This window comes from Eurosta solidaginis, chromosome 3, assembly GCF_040869045.1.
Source record: "Eurosta solidaginis isolate ZX-2024a chromosome 3, ASM4086904v1, whole genome shotgun sequence".
NCBI classification, from domain to species: Eukaryota; Metazoa; Arthropoda; class Insecta; order Diptera; family Tephritidae; genus Eurosta; species Eurosta solidaginis.
Window position 1 is genome coordinate 221,496,149 of NC_090321.1, and position 16,459 is coordinate 221,512,607.

Consider the following 16,459-nt stretch of genomic DNA (forward strand, 5'->3'; position numbering starts at 1 on the left):
CTGTGAGCTCTGCTCAGCTGAGTATAAAAAAAATTCGAAAAAGATCACGTTCCAAATACTACTACAACAGTCTCAGAGGACACAATATGACTTCTCCTTAAAAAATATCCCATCAAATGTTATAAGCAAAATAAAAATTATTCAGGTATTTTGTTTGTTAACTTTTTCTCTACACCACAGTAGTATACCGTCAATTGCCTCATCTTGGAATATTCCCGCAAGGAAAGTTATTAATGTTTGTACATGGGGCAAATATACGAAATTTTCGCCAAAAATTGGAAATCGTCAAAAAGTGTAGAAAAAAAAAATTTGTACCAAATTTGTGTTTCTTTTCATTTACTTTTAAATAAAACCTGGTTTAAAAAAAAAATAATTTTCTACAGTTTTTGACGATTGCCAATTTTTGTTGGAAATTTCGTATATTTGCCCCATGTACAAACATCAATATCTTTCCTTGCGTGAATATTCCAAGATGAGGCAATTGATGGTATACTACTGTGGTGTAGAGAAAAAATTAACAAACGGGTATGAAGTGATAAAAGTAAAATTGTAGCTGTGCCCACAAAGAAACATGCTCCTGAAAAAAATTTACGCAATTAAGCGCTTCCACTTTTCTGCCTCTACCTTCAAAACTGATAGGGGCACATCGAATTTGAAGCTCCAGGTATTTTTAGTCCCTGATAGGCTATTATCGTGCATAATCCAAATTTCAATACTCAGTTGTCTCAAAAAGCTATAAGCAAAAAACTGTCAATATTGAAAATGACAAAAAAAAGTATCGCTACTTTGATTGATGAAAGTTTTGAGTATTGGAGGGGCTCATTAATTTTGCTCATACTTTTAGAACCTCCGTCTCAAAAACAACATTCGGTTTAAATTCCATAGCGTTTCAGCGATACCTCAAAATTTTATTGAAAAAATTCAAAAAAAAAAAAAATCAAGGGTATCGCTTGAAAAAGTGTAAAAATCGACGTTTTTTACGTTTCCAAGTTCTGCAAAAACTTACTATCAACTTTCTTGATTTTTAAAATCATCAGATCGTATAGTCAAACGGTCAAACTTAATGTGCTTATACTTTTTTCTGGCCTTAAGTTTTTTGCCCGTGTGCAAAACCCGAGTATCCAAAAAAGTAAAAGTTTTTGGGATTTGCCCATAAGACCTTCATATTATTGAACAAATAAAAATTCTATATAACAAGTAAAGATGTCTAAGTTCGGGTGCAACCGAACATTATATACTTAGCGTGAGCTTCAATTTTACATTTCATTTCAGATAAATTACTTTTCTACATAACACGTGGCACCGCCCTTAAAATAAAAATGTCTCCGCATTTCCTCATACAGTAAAACTTGATAAGTGAAATATATATTGATTCAAAACTAGTTTTTGCTAAGTTATAGCTTATTATTATAGTCTACGACTTTTTATACCTTTCATGAACATGAAATGGTATATTAACTTTGGTCCGATGTTTGTAACGTTGAGAAATATAGAAGATAGACTCACCATTATGTATACCGAATTGATCAGGGCGACGAACTGAGTTGATATAGCCATGTCCGTCTCTCCGTCCGTCTCTATGTTTGAACGCAAACTAGTCCCTCAAATTTTGAGATATCTCAATGAAAATTGGCACAAGGATGTATTTTTGTATTATATTAGACATTTGTCGGATCCGGTAGGATCGGACCACGTTAACATATATCTCCCATACAACCGATCGTTCAGATAAGACGATTTTGGTCATTCCTGCCACAATTTAGAAAGTATAGCCACCGTGGTGTGATGGTAGCGTGCTGCGCTTACCACACCGTATGCCCTGGGTTCACACCCCGGGCAAAGCAACAACAAAATTTTAGAAATAAGGTTTTTCAATTAGAAGAAAATTTTTCTAAGCGAGGTCGCCCCTCGGCAGTGTTTGGCAAGCGCTCCGGGTGTATTTCTGCCATGAAAAGCTCTCAGTGAAAACTCATCTGCCTTGCAGATGCCGTTCGGAGTCGGCATAAAACATGTAGGTCCCGTCCGGCCGATTTGTAGGGAAAATCAAGAGGAGCACGACGCAAATTGGAAAAGAAGCTCGGCCTTAGATCTCTTCGGAGGTTATCGCGCCTTACATTTATTTTATTTTTTATATCATAGAAGATATCCTGAAAAAACCACTTTGATCGGAGCTACATATATACATATAGTTATAGAAAAGATAGAAAGATTTTTGGCCATTTCTCCCTTAATTTAGAAAGTATAAACGTAAAACTCGGTCATATATATTTTAATATATCATAGAAGATTTTCTTAAAAAATCACTTTGATCGGAGCTATATATAGTATATATCCCATACAACCGATTGTTCAGATATAAAGATTTTTGGCAATTTCTCCCTTAATTTCCAATATAAAAACGTTAAACTTGGTGATATTTATTCTAATATATCAGAGAAGATTTCATGAAAAAATTACTTCGATCGGAGCTATATATAATATATATCCCATACAACCGATCGTTCAGATAAGGGGGTTTTTTGCCATTTTTATACCTTTCATGAACATGAAATGGTATATTAACTTTGGACCGATGTTTGTAACGTTGAGAAATATAGAAGATAGACTCACCATTAAGTATACCGAATTGATCAGGGCGACGAATTGAGTTGATATAGCCATGTCCGTCTGTCCGTCCGTCTGTCTGTTTGAACGCAAACTAGTCCCTCAAATTTTGAGATATCTCAATGAAATTTGGCACTAGGATGTATTTTTGTATTATATTAGACATTTGTCGGATCCACTATAAAATATATCTCCCATACAACCGATCGTTCAGATAAGACGATTTTGGTCATTCCTGCCGCAATTTAGAAAGTATATACGTGAAACTCGGTGATATATATTCTAATATATCATAGAAGATATCTTGAAAAAATCACTTTGATCGGACCTATATAAAGTATATATCCCATACAACCGATCGTTCAGATAGAAAGATTTTTGGCAATTTCTCCCTTAATTTCCAATATAAAAACGTTAAACTTGGTGATATTTATTCTTATATATCATAGTAGAATTCATGAAAAAATCATTTTGATCCGAGCTATATATAATATATATCCCATACAACCGATCGTTCAGATAGAAAGATCTTTAGCCATTTCTCCCTTAATTTCCAATATAAAAACGTTAAACTTGGTTATATTTATTCTTATATATCATAGAAGATTTCTTGAAAAAATCACTTTGAGCGGAGCTATATGTATATAATATATACCTATCCCATACAACCGATCGTTCAGATAGAAAGATTTTTGGCCATTTCTCCCTTAGTTTCCAATATAAAAAAGTGAAACTTGGTGATATATATTCTAATATATCATAGAAGATTTCCTGTAAAAATCGTTTCGATCGGAGCTATATATAATATAATCCCATACAACCTATCGTTCAGATAAGGGGGTTATTTGTCATTTTTTATTTTATATTTATCTTAAAAATCGTTTAGGTATGTACATCTGTTCACTATATATTTCTTATCTTATACGTCCGATTATTTTGAGATTACGAACGGGATAAGATTATTGTTCAGCCCCATTCATGAAAGGTATGAAGTCTTCGAGACAGCCGAAGACAGTCTCGTCCTTACTTGTTTAAACTTGTTTTATATCTAAGTAGCCGTGGTCTTTAACCGATCTCGTCCATTTTTCTAGAAATATTTCCTGCTATAGGGAAAATTTGTGTACCCAATTTTGTTACGATATGTAAATTTTTCTTCGTGTTATGGCCGCCGAAACATAGAAAATTGCTTAGTCATAAAATGGGCGGTGCCACGCCCATTTTTTTAATTTTTATTTTAATTTATTGTTATAAATCCACTTGGGAAATGAAATACCATTGATATAAAGCTCTTTGCAATAGCTTATTTTATTCGTCCACGACCCTTTTAAAAATATTTTATATAAAAGTGGGCGTGGTCCTTAACCGATTTCGTCCTTTTTCTTCAAAGCATTCCTTATAGTAAAAGCAACCTTTCCGCCAAATTTTGTTACGATAGGTTTAACGATTTTTGATTTATGATTAATAATATTTGTACAATTGATTTTATCACAAGTGGGCGGTGCCACGCCCATTTAAAAAAAAAAATTTCAAATTTTTATCAAGAGTCTTAATATCAGTCCACACGTCAAATTTCAACATTCTAGGTGTATTATTTACTAAATCAAGTTTTTTGTGTTTTCTAAAATGTTATATATATAAAAAGTGGGCGTGGTTATCATCCAATTTCGCTCATTTTCAATACCAATCTATTCTAGGTCCAGCTCGTGTACCAAATTTGGTGAAGATATCTCAATATTTACTCAAGTTGTCGTGTTAACGGACGGACGGACGCACGGACGGACATGGCTCAATCAAATTTTTTTTCGATACTGATGATTTTTATATATGGAAGTCTATATCTATCTCGATTCCTTTATAGCTGTACAACCAACCGTTATCCAATCAAAGTTAATATACTCTGTGTGCAAAGCACGTAATATACTCTGTGTGCAAAGCACGCTGAGTATAAAAAGGGCGAACTCAAAAACATCACATCAAAAATATTATATCAGACTCAACCACAGATATCACATAAACAGTTTCTAATTATATGATAAATATGTAAAACTGAGCCCGAATTTACAAAGCTTCTCATTCGCAACGAAGAAGAAAAAAAGTGAAACTTGGTGATATATATTCTAATATATCATAGAAGATTTCCTGTAAAAATCGTTTCGATCGGAGCTATATATAATATAATCCCATACAACCTATCGTTCAGATAAGGGGGTTATTTGTCATTTTTTATTTTATATTTATCTTAAAAATCGTTTAGGTATGTACATCTGTTCACTATATATTTCTTATCTTATACGTCCGATTATTTTGAGATTACGAACGGGATAAGATTATTGTTCAGCCCCATTCATGAAAGGTATGAAGTCTTCGAGACAGCCGAAGACAGTCTCGTCCTTACTTGTTTAAACTTGTTTTATATCTAAGTAGCCGTAGTCTTTAACCGATCTCGTCCATTTTTCTAGAAATATTTCCTGCTATAGGGAAAATTTGTGTACCCAATTTTGTTACGATATGTAAATTTTTCTTCGTGTTATGGCCGCCGAAACATAGAAAATTGCTTAGTCATAAAATGGGCGGTGCCACGCCCATTTTTTTAATTTTTATTTTAATTTATTGTTGTAAATCCACTTGGGAAATGAAATACCATTGATATAAAGCTCTTTGCAATAGCTTATTTTATTCGTCCACGACCCTTTTAAAAATATTTTATATAAAAGTGGGCGGGGTCCTTAACCGATTTCGTCCTTTTTCTTCAAAGCATTCCTTATAGTAAAAGCAACCTTTCCGCCAAATTTTGTTACGATAGGTTTAACGATTTTTGATTTATGATTAATAATATTTGTACAATTGATTTTATCACAAGTGGGCGGTGCCACGCCCGTTTAAAAAAAAATTTCAAATTTTTATCAAGAGTCTTACGTCAAATTTCAACATTCTAGGTGTATTATTTACTAAATCAAGTTTTTGTGTTTTCTAAAATGTTATATATATAAAAAGTGGGCGTGGTTATCATCCAATTTCGCTCATTTTCAATACCAATCTATTCCAGGTCCAGCTCGTGTACCAAATTTGGTGAAGATATCTCAATATTTACTCAAGTTGTCGTGTTAACGGACGGACGGACGCACGGACGGACATGGCTCAATCAAATTTTTTTCGATACTGATGATTTTTATATATGGAAGTCTATATCTATCTCGATTCCTTTACACCTGTACAACCAACCGTTATCCAATCAAAGTTAATATACTCTGTGTGCAAAGCACGTAATATACTCTGTGTGCAAAGCACGCTGAGTATAAAAAGGGCGAACTCAAAAACATCACATCAAAAATATTATATCAGACTCAACCACAGATATCACATAAACAGTTTCTAATTATATGATAAATATGTAAAACTGAGCCCGAATTTAGAATTAGAAAACATAATAATTGAAATTCAATTATTATAAGCCGGTGTTAAGCTCATGAATTCTTAAATATAAGTATAAACTGAACACACCATTAAACAAACATACATAAATATGTAAAACTGAGCCCGAGTTTACAAAGCTTCTCATTCGCAACGAAGAAGAACTTTACAAAAACAAATCTACATGGCACACAAATTAATATAGAGACAATGTCTCAATTGTGTTGTTAGTGTAGAAATGAGAAAAACTGAATTAAGCATGAAAACAAATACCAGCAGGATAGCCTAGTGGTTAAAGGCAACTGCAATTTCACCATGTGATTCACGGTTCGAATCCCGGTGAAGCCTTTGATAATATTACAAAATTGCCTGATGATGATTACGTTGGCGGTTTTCGAAATGGTTCCATCGCAATATGCCAGTAAATGTTTCTTTCCTTTCAGTTTCTCTTAGAAAACATAATAATTGAAATTCAATTATTATAAGCCGGTGTTAAGCTTATGAATTCTTAAATATAAGTATAAACTGAACATACCATTAAACAAACATACATAAATATGTAAAACTGAGCCCGAGTTTACAAAGCTTCTCATTCGTTGGCGGTTTTCGAAATGGCTCCATCGCAATATGCCAGTAAATGTTTCTTTCCTTTCAGTTTCTCTTAGAAAACATAATAATTGAAATTCAATTATTATAAGCTGGTGTTAAGCTCATGAATTCTTAAATATAAGTATAAACTGAACACACCATTAAACAACCATACATAAATATGTAAAACTGAGCCCGAGTTTACAAAGCTTCTCATTCGCAACGAAGAAGAACTTTACAAAAACAAATCTACATGGCACACAAATTAATATAGAGACAAAATGTCTAAATTGTGTTGTTAGTGTAGAAATGAGAAAAACTGAATTAAGCATGAAAACAAATACCAGCGGGATAGCCTAGTGGTTAAAGGCAATTGCAGTTTCACCATGTGATTCACGGTTCGAATCCCGGTGAAACCTTTGATAACATTACAAAATTGCCTGATGATGATTACGTTGGCGGTTTTCGAAATGGTTCCATCGCAATATGCCAGTAAATGTTTCTTTCTTTTCAGTTTCTCTTAGAAAACATAATAATTGAAATTCAATTATTATAAGCTGGTGTTAAGCTCGTGAATTCTTAAATATAAGTATATGATTGAAAGTTTCACGTCAATAATACCATATCAAAAGCATCAAATATAATTCAATCTGAGACTTGGGATGTATTTATCAGCTGCATATATCCGGATAAAATTTTCGATTCTAGTTCGAGTAATCTTGTGCAACTCATTAAAAAAACATATCATATATTTTAGATTTGATGTCTTAGTATAAAAATACATATGCTAACTTACCTGTTCCTCTTGAAAGAATGGCGCAAAATATGTCAGATGTTTATTATAGACTTTACGCATTAAATTCAGCGGCGCTTTGATGCTTAGCAAATACTCTCTTATGCCCTGTAGACTTTCATTAAATTCCGCGTTCAATTGACAATAATTTGGAAACATTGATGAGAGTAATTCTAAAAGATTTTTTTCCAGCCACTTAAAATGTAACATCAATTTATCCATTAAACTTCTATTCAATTCATCTCTTATCAACAACTGCATTTGAGTTACACCCAAAAGACGATTATGCCATAAATAAGCCGTTATCAACGCCGTAAATGTATTCATATCAATATGTGCATAGTCCATCGAAGCGCTAAGTACTGCAGGTAGACTTTTAAGAAAATTTGAGAGACTTCGCAACAGCAGATTATCATAACGATCCACAAAACGGCGCGCAACAATAGCCTGCGAATAGGTGAGTGCATTCATAACGCTCGTATTGCTTTCGCTTGATTGTGGTATAGGTTGAAGTAGTAAATGTGCGATAAGCTGTGCGCTTAGGCAAAAACTTTTATGATTTTTATCATGCGCTGGTTGGGTGGCATAGGCGCGTATACGTGGAAACAGTTTAGTGTTCCAAGGTAGTTGTTGTAATGTGGAATCAAATTGCGCGCTAACATGTTTAATACAATCAAAGAGAGATTTTGATAAATTCTGTAAATCGCTGAATGAAGACGAGCACAACAATTTTTCTAAATACAAAAAACGCATTTCAACATCGCGCATTGTGCTGGCTTCGTACAACATATAAATGCAATATCTCATAATTTCAGCGCGTTCTAATTTCAAAAAATTCACATCTGCAAATTCGACAAAAACTGCTGTTAAATGCGCTTGTATGTCATCAACAACAGCAATGTTTAGCAAACTTTTAAGCGGTTGAGTTTGTAATTTAATTAAAGCAAGCACATCCAATTGATCGGCATGCAACATTATGTCCGCAAAACGATCTTCGTCCTCTATAGTCGGTGTTGTGTTGTTTTTACCATGCTTTTTAGATTCATCCAAGACAATCACACGTAACTGATCTTGATAATATGCCAAACCATAACCAATTAAATCTGCATTTGCTGCATAAACATACACTTCCATGCCGCTTACATATATCGCACGTTCCATCTCATAACCGATGCGTGCGTAAGATGCCGTTAGAAAAGCGAATTGCGTTAAATGTGATATATTATAGTTATTGATCTCTGTCGAGTTTGTAAGACGCGTATGTATTTTGAGTATACAATTAATTGCATTCATACCACGCACGCCATTCAAATATACAATTAAACGCATATCATCTGTGTTGTAGTTTTCTTTTGCCAGCGCCAATTCAATACAACGATTACGCATGGCACGCGATAGTTCACCATTTTTAGGATCAATTGTTAGAAAAGCACGAAAGTTGGGCGCTTTTTCAACCACTTCTGCGCCCTCATTTGCCGTCACACCTTTCTCGGATATTAGTAAATTGCCATTGGGCTCAAAAACAGGATTGAGACGATCTAAAACTGCTGATGAACATAAATTGACATGTTCCAATAAAATGTGTTGTCCAAATTTAAGTGATTTAACAATTTTCGAATCAATCCATTCAAATGAGCCACCAGTATTTAATGTATCAGCATTGCGCACATGTTGCTCTAATGTTTTAAGCCGTTGTTGTTGTTGTTGTTGTATTAATGTTGTTTGGAATAAGGATGCGTCCATTGATGATGATAATGATGAATCATTACTGCTGGCGCACGGTAATAGCACATCAATCACCTTATTTAAACGTTGTATACGCTTTCGAAAACTTAACAGCTCATCTGACATGGACGACGTGGCATTGTTTGTGGCTATGTTTTGGAAATTTTAATATTATTTGTGTAACTTTTTTATAAGATCACAATTACTTGAATGTTAATCATACCTAGTTTAATATTTGATTCTTTGCAGTAATCACTCCAAACTTGTAGTATCTGTGCTGCATTTTTATATGCATTTGATTTTTTTTCTAATACCAAGCGACGGAGTTGATATGTGAGCTCTGCTTCAATACTCTGTGATATCTCCTCTAAATGCCGGTTTAAATCGATCTAAGGATAGTCAATTGAATTTAGGTTGTTTAGTATTTGAAAGACTTAAGCTGTAACCATTTTTGCTTTTAATTCAATTCGCAGCCGGTTTATGAAAATTTCTATAGACAAACTTTAGCTTTATTATCCCAAAGTGTAGGTTTTCACAGCAAAATGAGTTAACTCAACCAACAGATAATAGCTCAGAGCCCTAAGTACTCCTCCCTCTTTTTGCTTTTGAAAAACTACTTGCCCTCTAAACCCCTAAAACAGTGGTCACGAAAATTTAAACTGTTGCTGTGTTTGTAAGGGTAAAACTATCGTTGTGGAAGTGGTTTAGTCGTTGATTAACGAGCAACGACGCAAGATGTATGCAAGCATGTTTGTTAGCACTCAAATATTAATTCGTAAATATGATTTTTTTTGCTTGAGTCTAACAAAAAATTAAAACAAAATATGTATTGTTACGAATGTTAGCAACACTAAGGGGTACTGCGATCTATATGCCGATGCTAAGCAGTGACGTGAATGCATATCAATAATTCAATCATTATGTCTACACATACGCGTGCATGCGGCGGAGAAGCAACGCACAAGCGCATGCAGATATCTTATCTGAAATGCTCCTAAAGGTATGCAATTGTGATTGTGGAAGTGTCGCTCACACATACAAGCGCATGGAGTATGAGAGAAGCTATAAAAATTATACATCTGTAGTTGTAGCTGAGAAATTTATAACTAACTAGTAAGTTCTGGAATTAGAAAAGCCTAGAAATATGCAACGCGGAGGTCGGACAGTATAAAAGGGCGACAACAGTGGAGGCGAGAGATCAGTTTCATTTAAGCTATCAGTCAGTTTGGTTATTAAGCAAGCTAGTTGCAAAGTATAAGTGTTATTGTGAAGTACTTTAATAAAGGCCATTTTTCCATTATTCAATATTGGAGTTATTTATTCAACACTTTTGCGATACGAACGTTAGCAGAATATTGCAAATAAGGGGAATTGCAGTAAATTCGTTACAATTGGTGTCAGAAGTGGAAGTGTTGAATAAATTCCAGAGGACAACAAGGACATGGCAAAATTCAGTGAATTGAAGATCCAGCAACTGAAAAAGGAGTTGGACAGCCGTGGATTGAATATAACCGGCAATAAACTCGAACTTCAGGCACGACTACGAGAGGCAATGGAATTAGAGGGAATTAACGTGGAAGAGTATGTCTTTCATCTTGATGGCGAGGAGACAACAAAAATTGAAGAGAAAAACGAAACATCGCATACAGTTACCAGCACAGACTTGAACACGATATTGGCTGCAATATCTGCACAAACATCGACAGTAACATCAATGTCGTCGCAAATGTCAGAAATGTCGTCACAAATGTCATCCCAACTGGAAGCGCAAGAGGCACGTATAACAGAAATGTCATCACAAATATCCACAAATATGTCATCCCAACTGGAAGAGCAGAAGACATATATGGCATCCCAACTGGAAGAGCAAAAGACATATATGACATCTCAGTTGGCTGAACAGTTGAAAGCACAGGAGGCCCGCATATCCTCGCAGCTGGAGGCACAGGAGATAAGGGTAACATCGAAGCTGGAGGCCCAGGATACAAAAATTTTACAGTTTGAGGAAAAAATCGAGGCCGAGGTGGATGCTTTGAGAGGACGTATCGAGCAGTTGCAACTTAATCGCACAGCAGTTTCAACGAGTAATCCAAAGGTAAAAACACTATCCTTTGACGGTTCTGTTCTTTTCCAGGTCTTCAAGCTGCAGTTTGAGAAGAAGTGAACAACTGGAATGCGGAAGATAAAGTTGCTGCACTGTTCGTGGCATTGAAGGGGCCAGCAGCCGAAATCCTACAGACGATTCCCGAAGGAGAGCGGAACAACTATGAAGCATTGATGGCTGCTGTATAACGACGTTATGGAAGCGAGCATAGAAAACAGATATTCCAAATTGAGTTGCAAAACATCTACCAAAAAGCAAATGAGACATTGCAGGAGTTTGCTTCAGATATTGAAAGATTGGCTCATCTTGCAAATGCGGACGCACCCGTGGAATACACTGAAAGGGTAAAAATTCAGTTTCATAAATGGCATACGAGATGTGGAAACGAAGCGGGCTACATATGCGAATCCAAAACTAACATTTGCTGAAACGGTATCGCATGCACTGACTCAGGAAACAGCCTCACTTTTGAGTAAGCCAGCGTACAAAGCTCATGGCGTGGAAGTGGAAAGGCCAGACTGGGTAGACGCAATTTTGGAAGCATTGAAGGGTACGCAGCAGAAGAATAATGATGTAGTGAAATGCTTTAAGTGTGGAAAGCCAGGGCGTATTGCGTGTTATTGCCACACCAACCCTAACAGTTCCAACAATGTGGGTGGTCGTAAACGCAGAGCAGAAGGAGATGAGCAAATCTCCAAGACCACTCAATTGTTAAACTAAATCGAGTCAGCCGCAAGGGGCGACAGCTGGCTCCCGCAATTGAATGCCCCATAATCTCTATCTCGCAGATTGGAAGAAGATCGAGCAATCTTACTGTTGGAGAACATGTGGATGGAAAGGAACGTTTACTGACTGTAGATACGGGTGCATATGCTTGGAGCAAGATTACGTACAGCCACGGGAGAGGACACTCAGGTAATTGGAGAAGTAGAATGTGAAGTAGCAATTGGGAACGTCACGGTACTACACAATTTTATAGTGGCAAATATTGTTGATGAAATCATAATTGGAGTGGACTTCTTAATCAACCAAGGCATCAAGATCGATATGCAAAGCAAGACGATGCGATATAAGAACATGGATGTGCCACTTAATTTCGGCTACGAGAGGCTACAGCAGTAAACGAGTGCTGGTGGAAGAGAGTCAGCAAATACCACCAAAAGCCGAAGCAGTCATCTGGGCAAAGGTTGATGGAGATTGTGGGACAAACAAATTGTGGGTTGTCGAAGCAGCAAACAAATAAGCACTGCAAATACTTGTAGGAAAAATCCTGGCTATGAGATATCGGACGATACGACTCCCCTATGTTAGCTGGTTTACCAGTCTTTAGTAGCTGGACCACCTTGGCCATTTTCCATTTCTCGGGTATGACAAAGGTGGAAAGAGACAAGCTCCTGGTAGTGTTCCACTGGCGAAACGGGAAGTTGTGAGTCAAATCATACACGAAATGAGCGACAGCGGCGTCATGATGGACGTATTCCGGTAAGAGTATTCAATGAGTTCAAGTCACCATTCAATTTGACCAAAGGAGCTATTTTGAGAAGATGCCAAGAGGCTAAAGTAGTTATTAACTGTGAACAGCTCCAGGAACACGTTTCATCTAGTAATACTGATCTTTCAAATGACATCACGGCATGGACGCAGGGGCTAGAGGAAGCCTATCAGAGTAAGGCAAAACAACTGCTCTTAAAGTACGCGAACATATTTGACCAGGATGGTTCCAAACCAGGCCGCACCAATGTTGTGAAACATCAAATTGACACTGGAGACGCGAGGCCGATACGTCAAGCTCCTGTTGTTGTTGTTGTTGTAGCAGTGCTTCGCCCCACCTAACAGCCGCGACCGATCACAAATTGTCCAAGGAAACTTGCTGTTTCAACAAGGGTGGACCATAAGGAAAGGGGTGTTAGAGGCGGTGGTTCCACATTATAATTAAAGAGATGGTTGGCGTCATGTGAGGACACATTGCAAGCGGGGCATACATTTTGTATGTCGGGATTGATTCTGGATAGGTAAGAGTTTAACCTGTTACAGTATCCAGAACGAAGTTCAGCAAGAGTGACACGCGTTTCCCTGGGGAGTATGCGTTCCTATTCCGCGAGTTTTGGATACTTTTCTTTAAGTACTGGATTCACCGGGCAATTCCCGGCATAAAGGTCCGACGCCTGTTTATGGAGTTCACCAAGGACCTGCTTGTGTTTTTTCGCTTCATACGGCTGGGTTCTCAGGTGCCGTATTTCCTCAAAATGCTTACGGAGATGACTCCTTAAGCCCCTAGGCGGTGCTGGTTCATCAATCAGATGTCTGTTGGGATGCTCAGGTTTCTGGGTATTCAACAGGAACTGTTTGGTCAGCATCTCAATTCTCTCCCTGATGGGGAGTATTCTCGCCTCATTATGCAGATGGTGTTCTGGGGACATAAGAAGACAGCCCGTGGCAATTCTGAGAGCAGTATTTTGGCAGGCCTGTAGCTTCTTCCAGTGGGTAATTTTTTGGCTTGGCGACCATATGGGCGACGCGTAGCACATAATCGGCTGGCTAATTGCTTTGTATGTAGTCATGAGCGTTTCTTTATCTTTTCCACAGGTACTGCCAGCGAGGGATTTGAGGATTTTGTTACGGCTCTGAATTCTCGGAACAATTGCGGCTGCGTAGTGCCATCGACGTGGATGTTCAAAATGGTCGACATTTGGGACGTCCATGTTGTAAATAAGGTCGCGGAAGATTTAGTCGGTGATAATGCCAGGTTTCGCGAGGCGAAAAAACTGGAGAGATCAGGGAGGTAGCCGTTTATTTTATTGCATAGCTCATCGATCTGTGGGCCTGGGCCAGTGGCCATTATTGTGCAGTCATCGGCGTAGTAAACGATTGTGACTCCTTCCGGTGGTGAAGGTAGCTTAGATATGTAGAAATTAAACAAAAGTGGGGATAGGACACCACCCTGTGGCACCCCTTGTTTAATTCTCCTTGGTTTTGATGTTTCGTTTCTAAATTGCACCGATGTCTGCCGACCACCCAGATAATTTGCGGTCCACCTTTTAAGACATTGGGGAAGGGTAGACCTTTCCAGGCCTTGCAGTAACGAGCCATGGTTGACCGTATCAAAAGCTTTTGATAGGTCTAGCGCTACGAGTACTGTTCTATGGTGGGGGTTTTGATTTAAACCGCAATTTATCTGGGTGCTAATGGTATTTAGCGCGGTGGTAGTGCTATGGAGTTTTCTGAAGCCATGCTGATGAGAGGCTAGCTGCAAATTTGCTTAGAAATAAGGGAGCAAAATGGCTTCAAGCGTTTTTGCTACTGGCGATAGGAGAGATATCGGACGATACGACTCCCCTATGTTAGCTGGTTTACCAGGCTTTAGTAGCGGGACCACCTTGGCCATTTTCCATTTCTCGGGTATGACAAAGGTGGAAAGAGACAAGCTCCTCGTAGTGTTCCACTGGCGAAACGGGAAGTTGTGAGTCAAATCAAAGAAGAAATGAGCGACAGCGGCGTCATCGAACCATCAGCTAGTCCATGGAGCTCACCGGTAGTACTTGTAAAGAAGAAGGATGGAAAAATGAGGCTTTGCGTGGACTACCGGAAGTTGAATGACGTTACGAAAAAGGATAGCTACCCAATGCCAAGAATTGACGACACTCTGGACTCGCTATCTGGTACGAAATGGTTTTCCACACTGGACTTGGAAAGCGGCTACTGGCAAGTTGAGGTGAAGGAGGAAGATAAAGAGAAAACAGCCTTCAGTGTTGGTGATGGTCTTTGGCAATTTACAGTGATGCTTTTTGGACTTTGTAATGCACCAGCTACTTTTGACAGACTCATGGACCAGGTACTGAAAGGTCTACATTGGAAAACATGCTTGGTGCACCTGGACGACATTATCGTATTGAATTTTGATGAACATCTTAAGAACTTGGAGGAAGTTTTCCAGAGAATAGCTGGCGCTAGTCTGATTTGTACCAAATTTTTCCAGCGCAGCCCATAGCCTACATGAGCTTACAAGAAAAAATAAAGCTTTTGAATGGAAGGAAGAGCAAGAAGTGGCTTTTCAAACATTGAAGGAGCGGTTGTGCACTGCCCCAATGTTAGCATATCCGATTCCAGGAGCAACATTTATTCTAGATACAGATGCGAGTGGATATGCTATAGGAGGCGTTTTATCACAACTGGTCGATGGACAGGAGAAGGTAGTTGCATATTACAGCCGTTCGATTGGAATACCAGAGAGGACCTACTGCGTTACGCGGAGAGAGCTGTTAGCATTGGTAGAGTGCATTAAACATTTTCACAAATACCTCTACGGCCAGCGATTCCGTGTCAGGACAGATCACGCAGCGTTAAAATGGCTTCTGCAGTTCCGCAATCCGGAAGGACAATTGGCACGATGGATCGAGCGACTACAAAGCTATGACTTTTCCATTGAGCATCGAAAAGGTAGTACCTATGGGAATGCCGATGCAATGTCACGAAGACCATGTAGTTTGGAATGCAAGCACTGGTCAAAGGCCGAGGCTAAAGAAGACATTATAGATCTCCGGCTAATGACTATAACGTGTACGGATGAATGGGACAAGGAACAACTAAGAGTCAGCCAGAAGGTACAGATCTGTCACATGTTATGCAAGGGCTCGAACGAAACGAAAGACCAAGCAGAGAGGAGATGTCAGCAGAGAGTCCCATTGCGAAGTCATATTGGGCACAGTGGAACAGTTTAGAATTTATATCCGGTTGCTTGCATCGAGTATGGGAGAGTGAGGATGGTCAAAGGAAAAAGAAACTGATAGTTGTTCCCAGAAAGAGCTGCATAATGGTCCAAGCGGAGGTCATCTTGGAATCACGAAGACGCTCGAGAAGATTAAACAGAGATTCTATTGGGTTGGTTGTCGTCAGTCGGTCGCTGAGTGGATTGCGAACTGCGAGGTTTGCAGCAGAGCGAAAGGGCCCAAAACCCGAAGTCATGGCCAGATGAAGCAATATAACTCAGGTGCGCCATTTGAAAGGATCGCTATGGATGTCGCCGGTCCATTTCCTACTAGCAACGGCGGAAACAAATATGTACTGGTAGTTATGGATTATTTCAGCAAATGGCCAGAGGTATACCCAATCCCAAATCAAGAAGCGGAAACAGTAGCAGAAGTGTTTATAAACAATTGGGTTGCAAGGTATGGTGTACCAATGGAGTTACATTCTGACCAAGGCAGGAATTTCGAATCAGCTCTGTTCCAGAAAAT

The 16,459-nt window shown here is 38.1% G+C and overlaps 1 protein-coding gene across 2 annotated transcripts in view; it reads right to left on the reverse strand.

The window, feature by feature from the left end:
• Positions 1-16,459, reverse strand: part of LOC137245103 (midasin) — a 52,203-nt gene that overhangs the window by 17,893 nt on the left and 17,851 nt on the right. The window contains exons 6-7 of one of the 2 annotated variants that reach the window (XM_067775236.1): positions 9,345-9,510; positions 7,400-9,270 (exon numbers count right to left, since the gene is read on the reverse strand). The exons of the other annotated variant lie outside the window; for it this stretch is intronic. Of the exons in view, the coding sequence (XP_067631337.1) occupies positions 7,400-9,270; positions 9,345-9,510 (2,037 nt within the window). The remainder of the gene's footprint in view (positions 1-7,399; positions 9,271-9,344; positions 9,511-16,459) is intronic. 2 annotated transcript variants of the gene reach the window in all.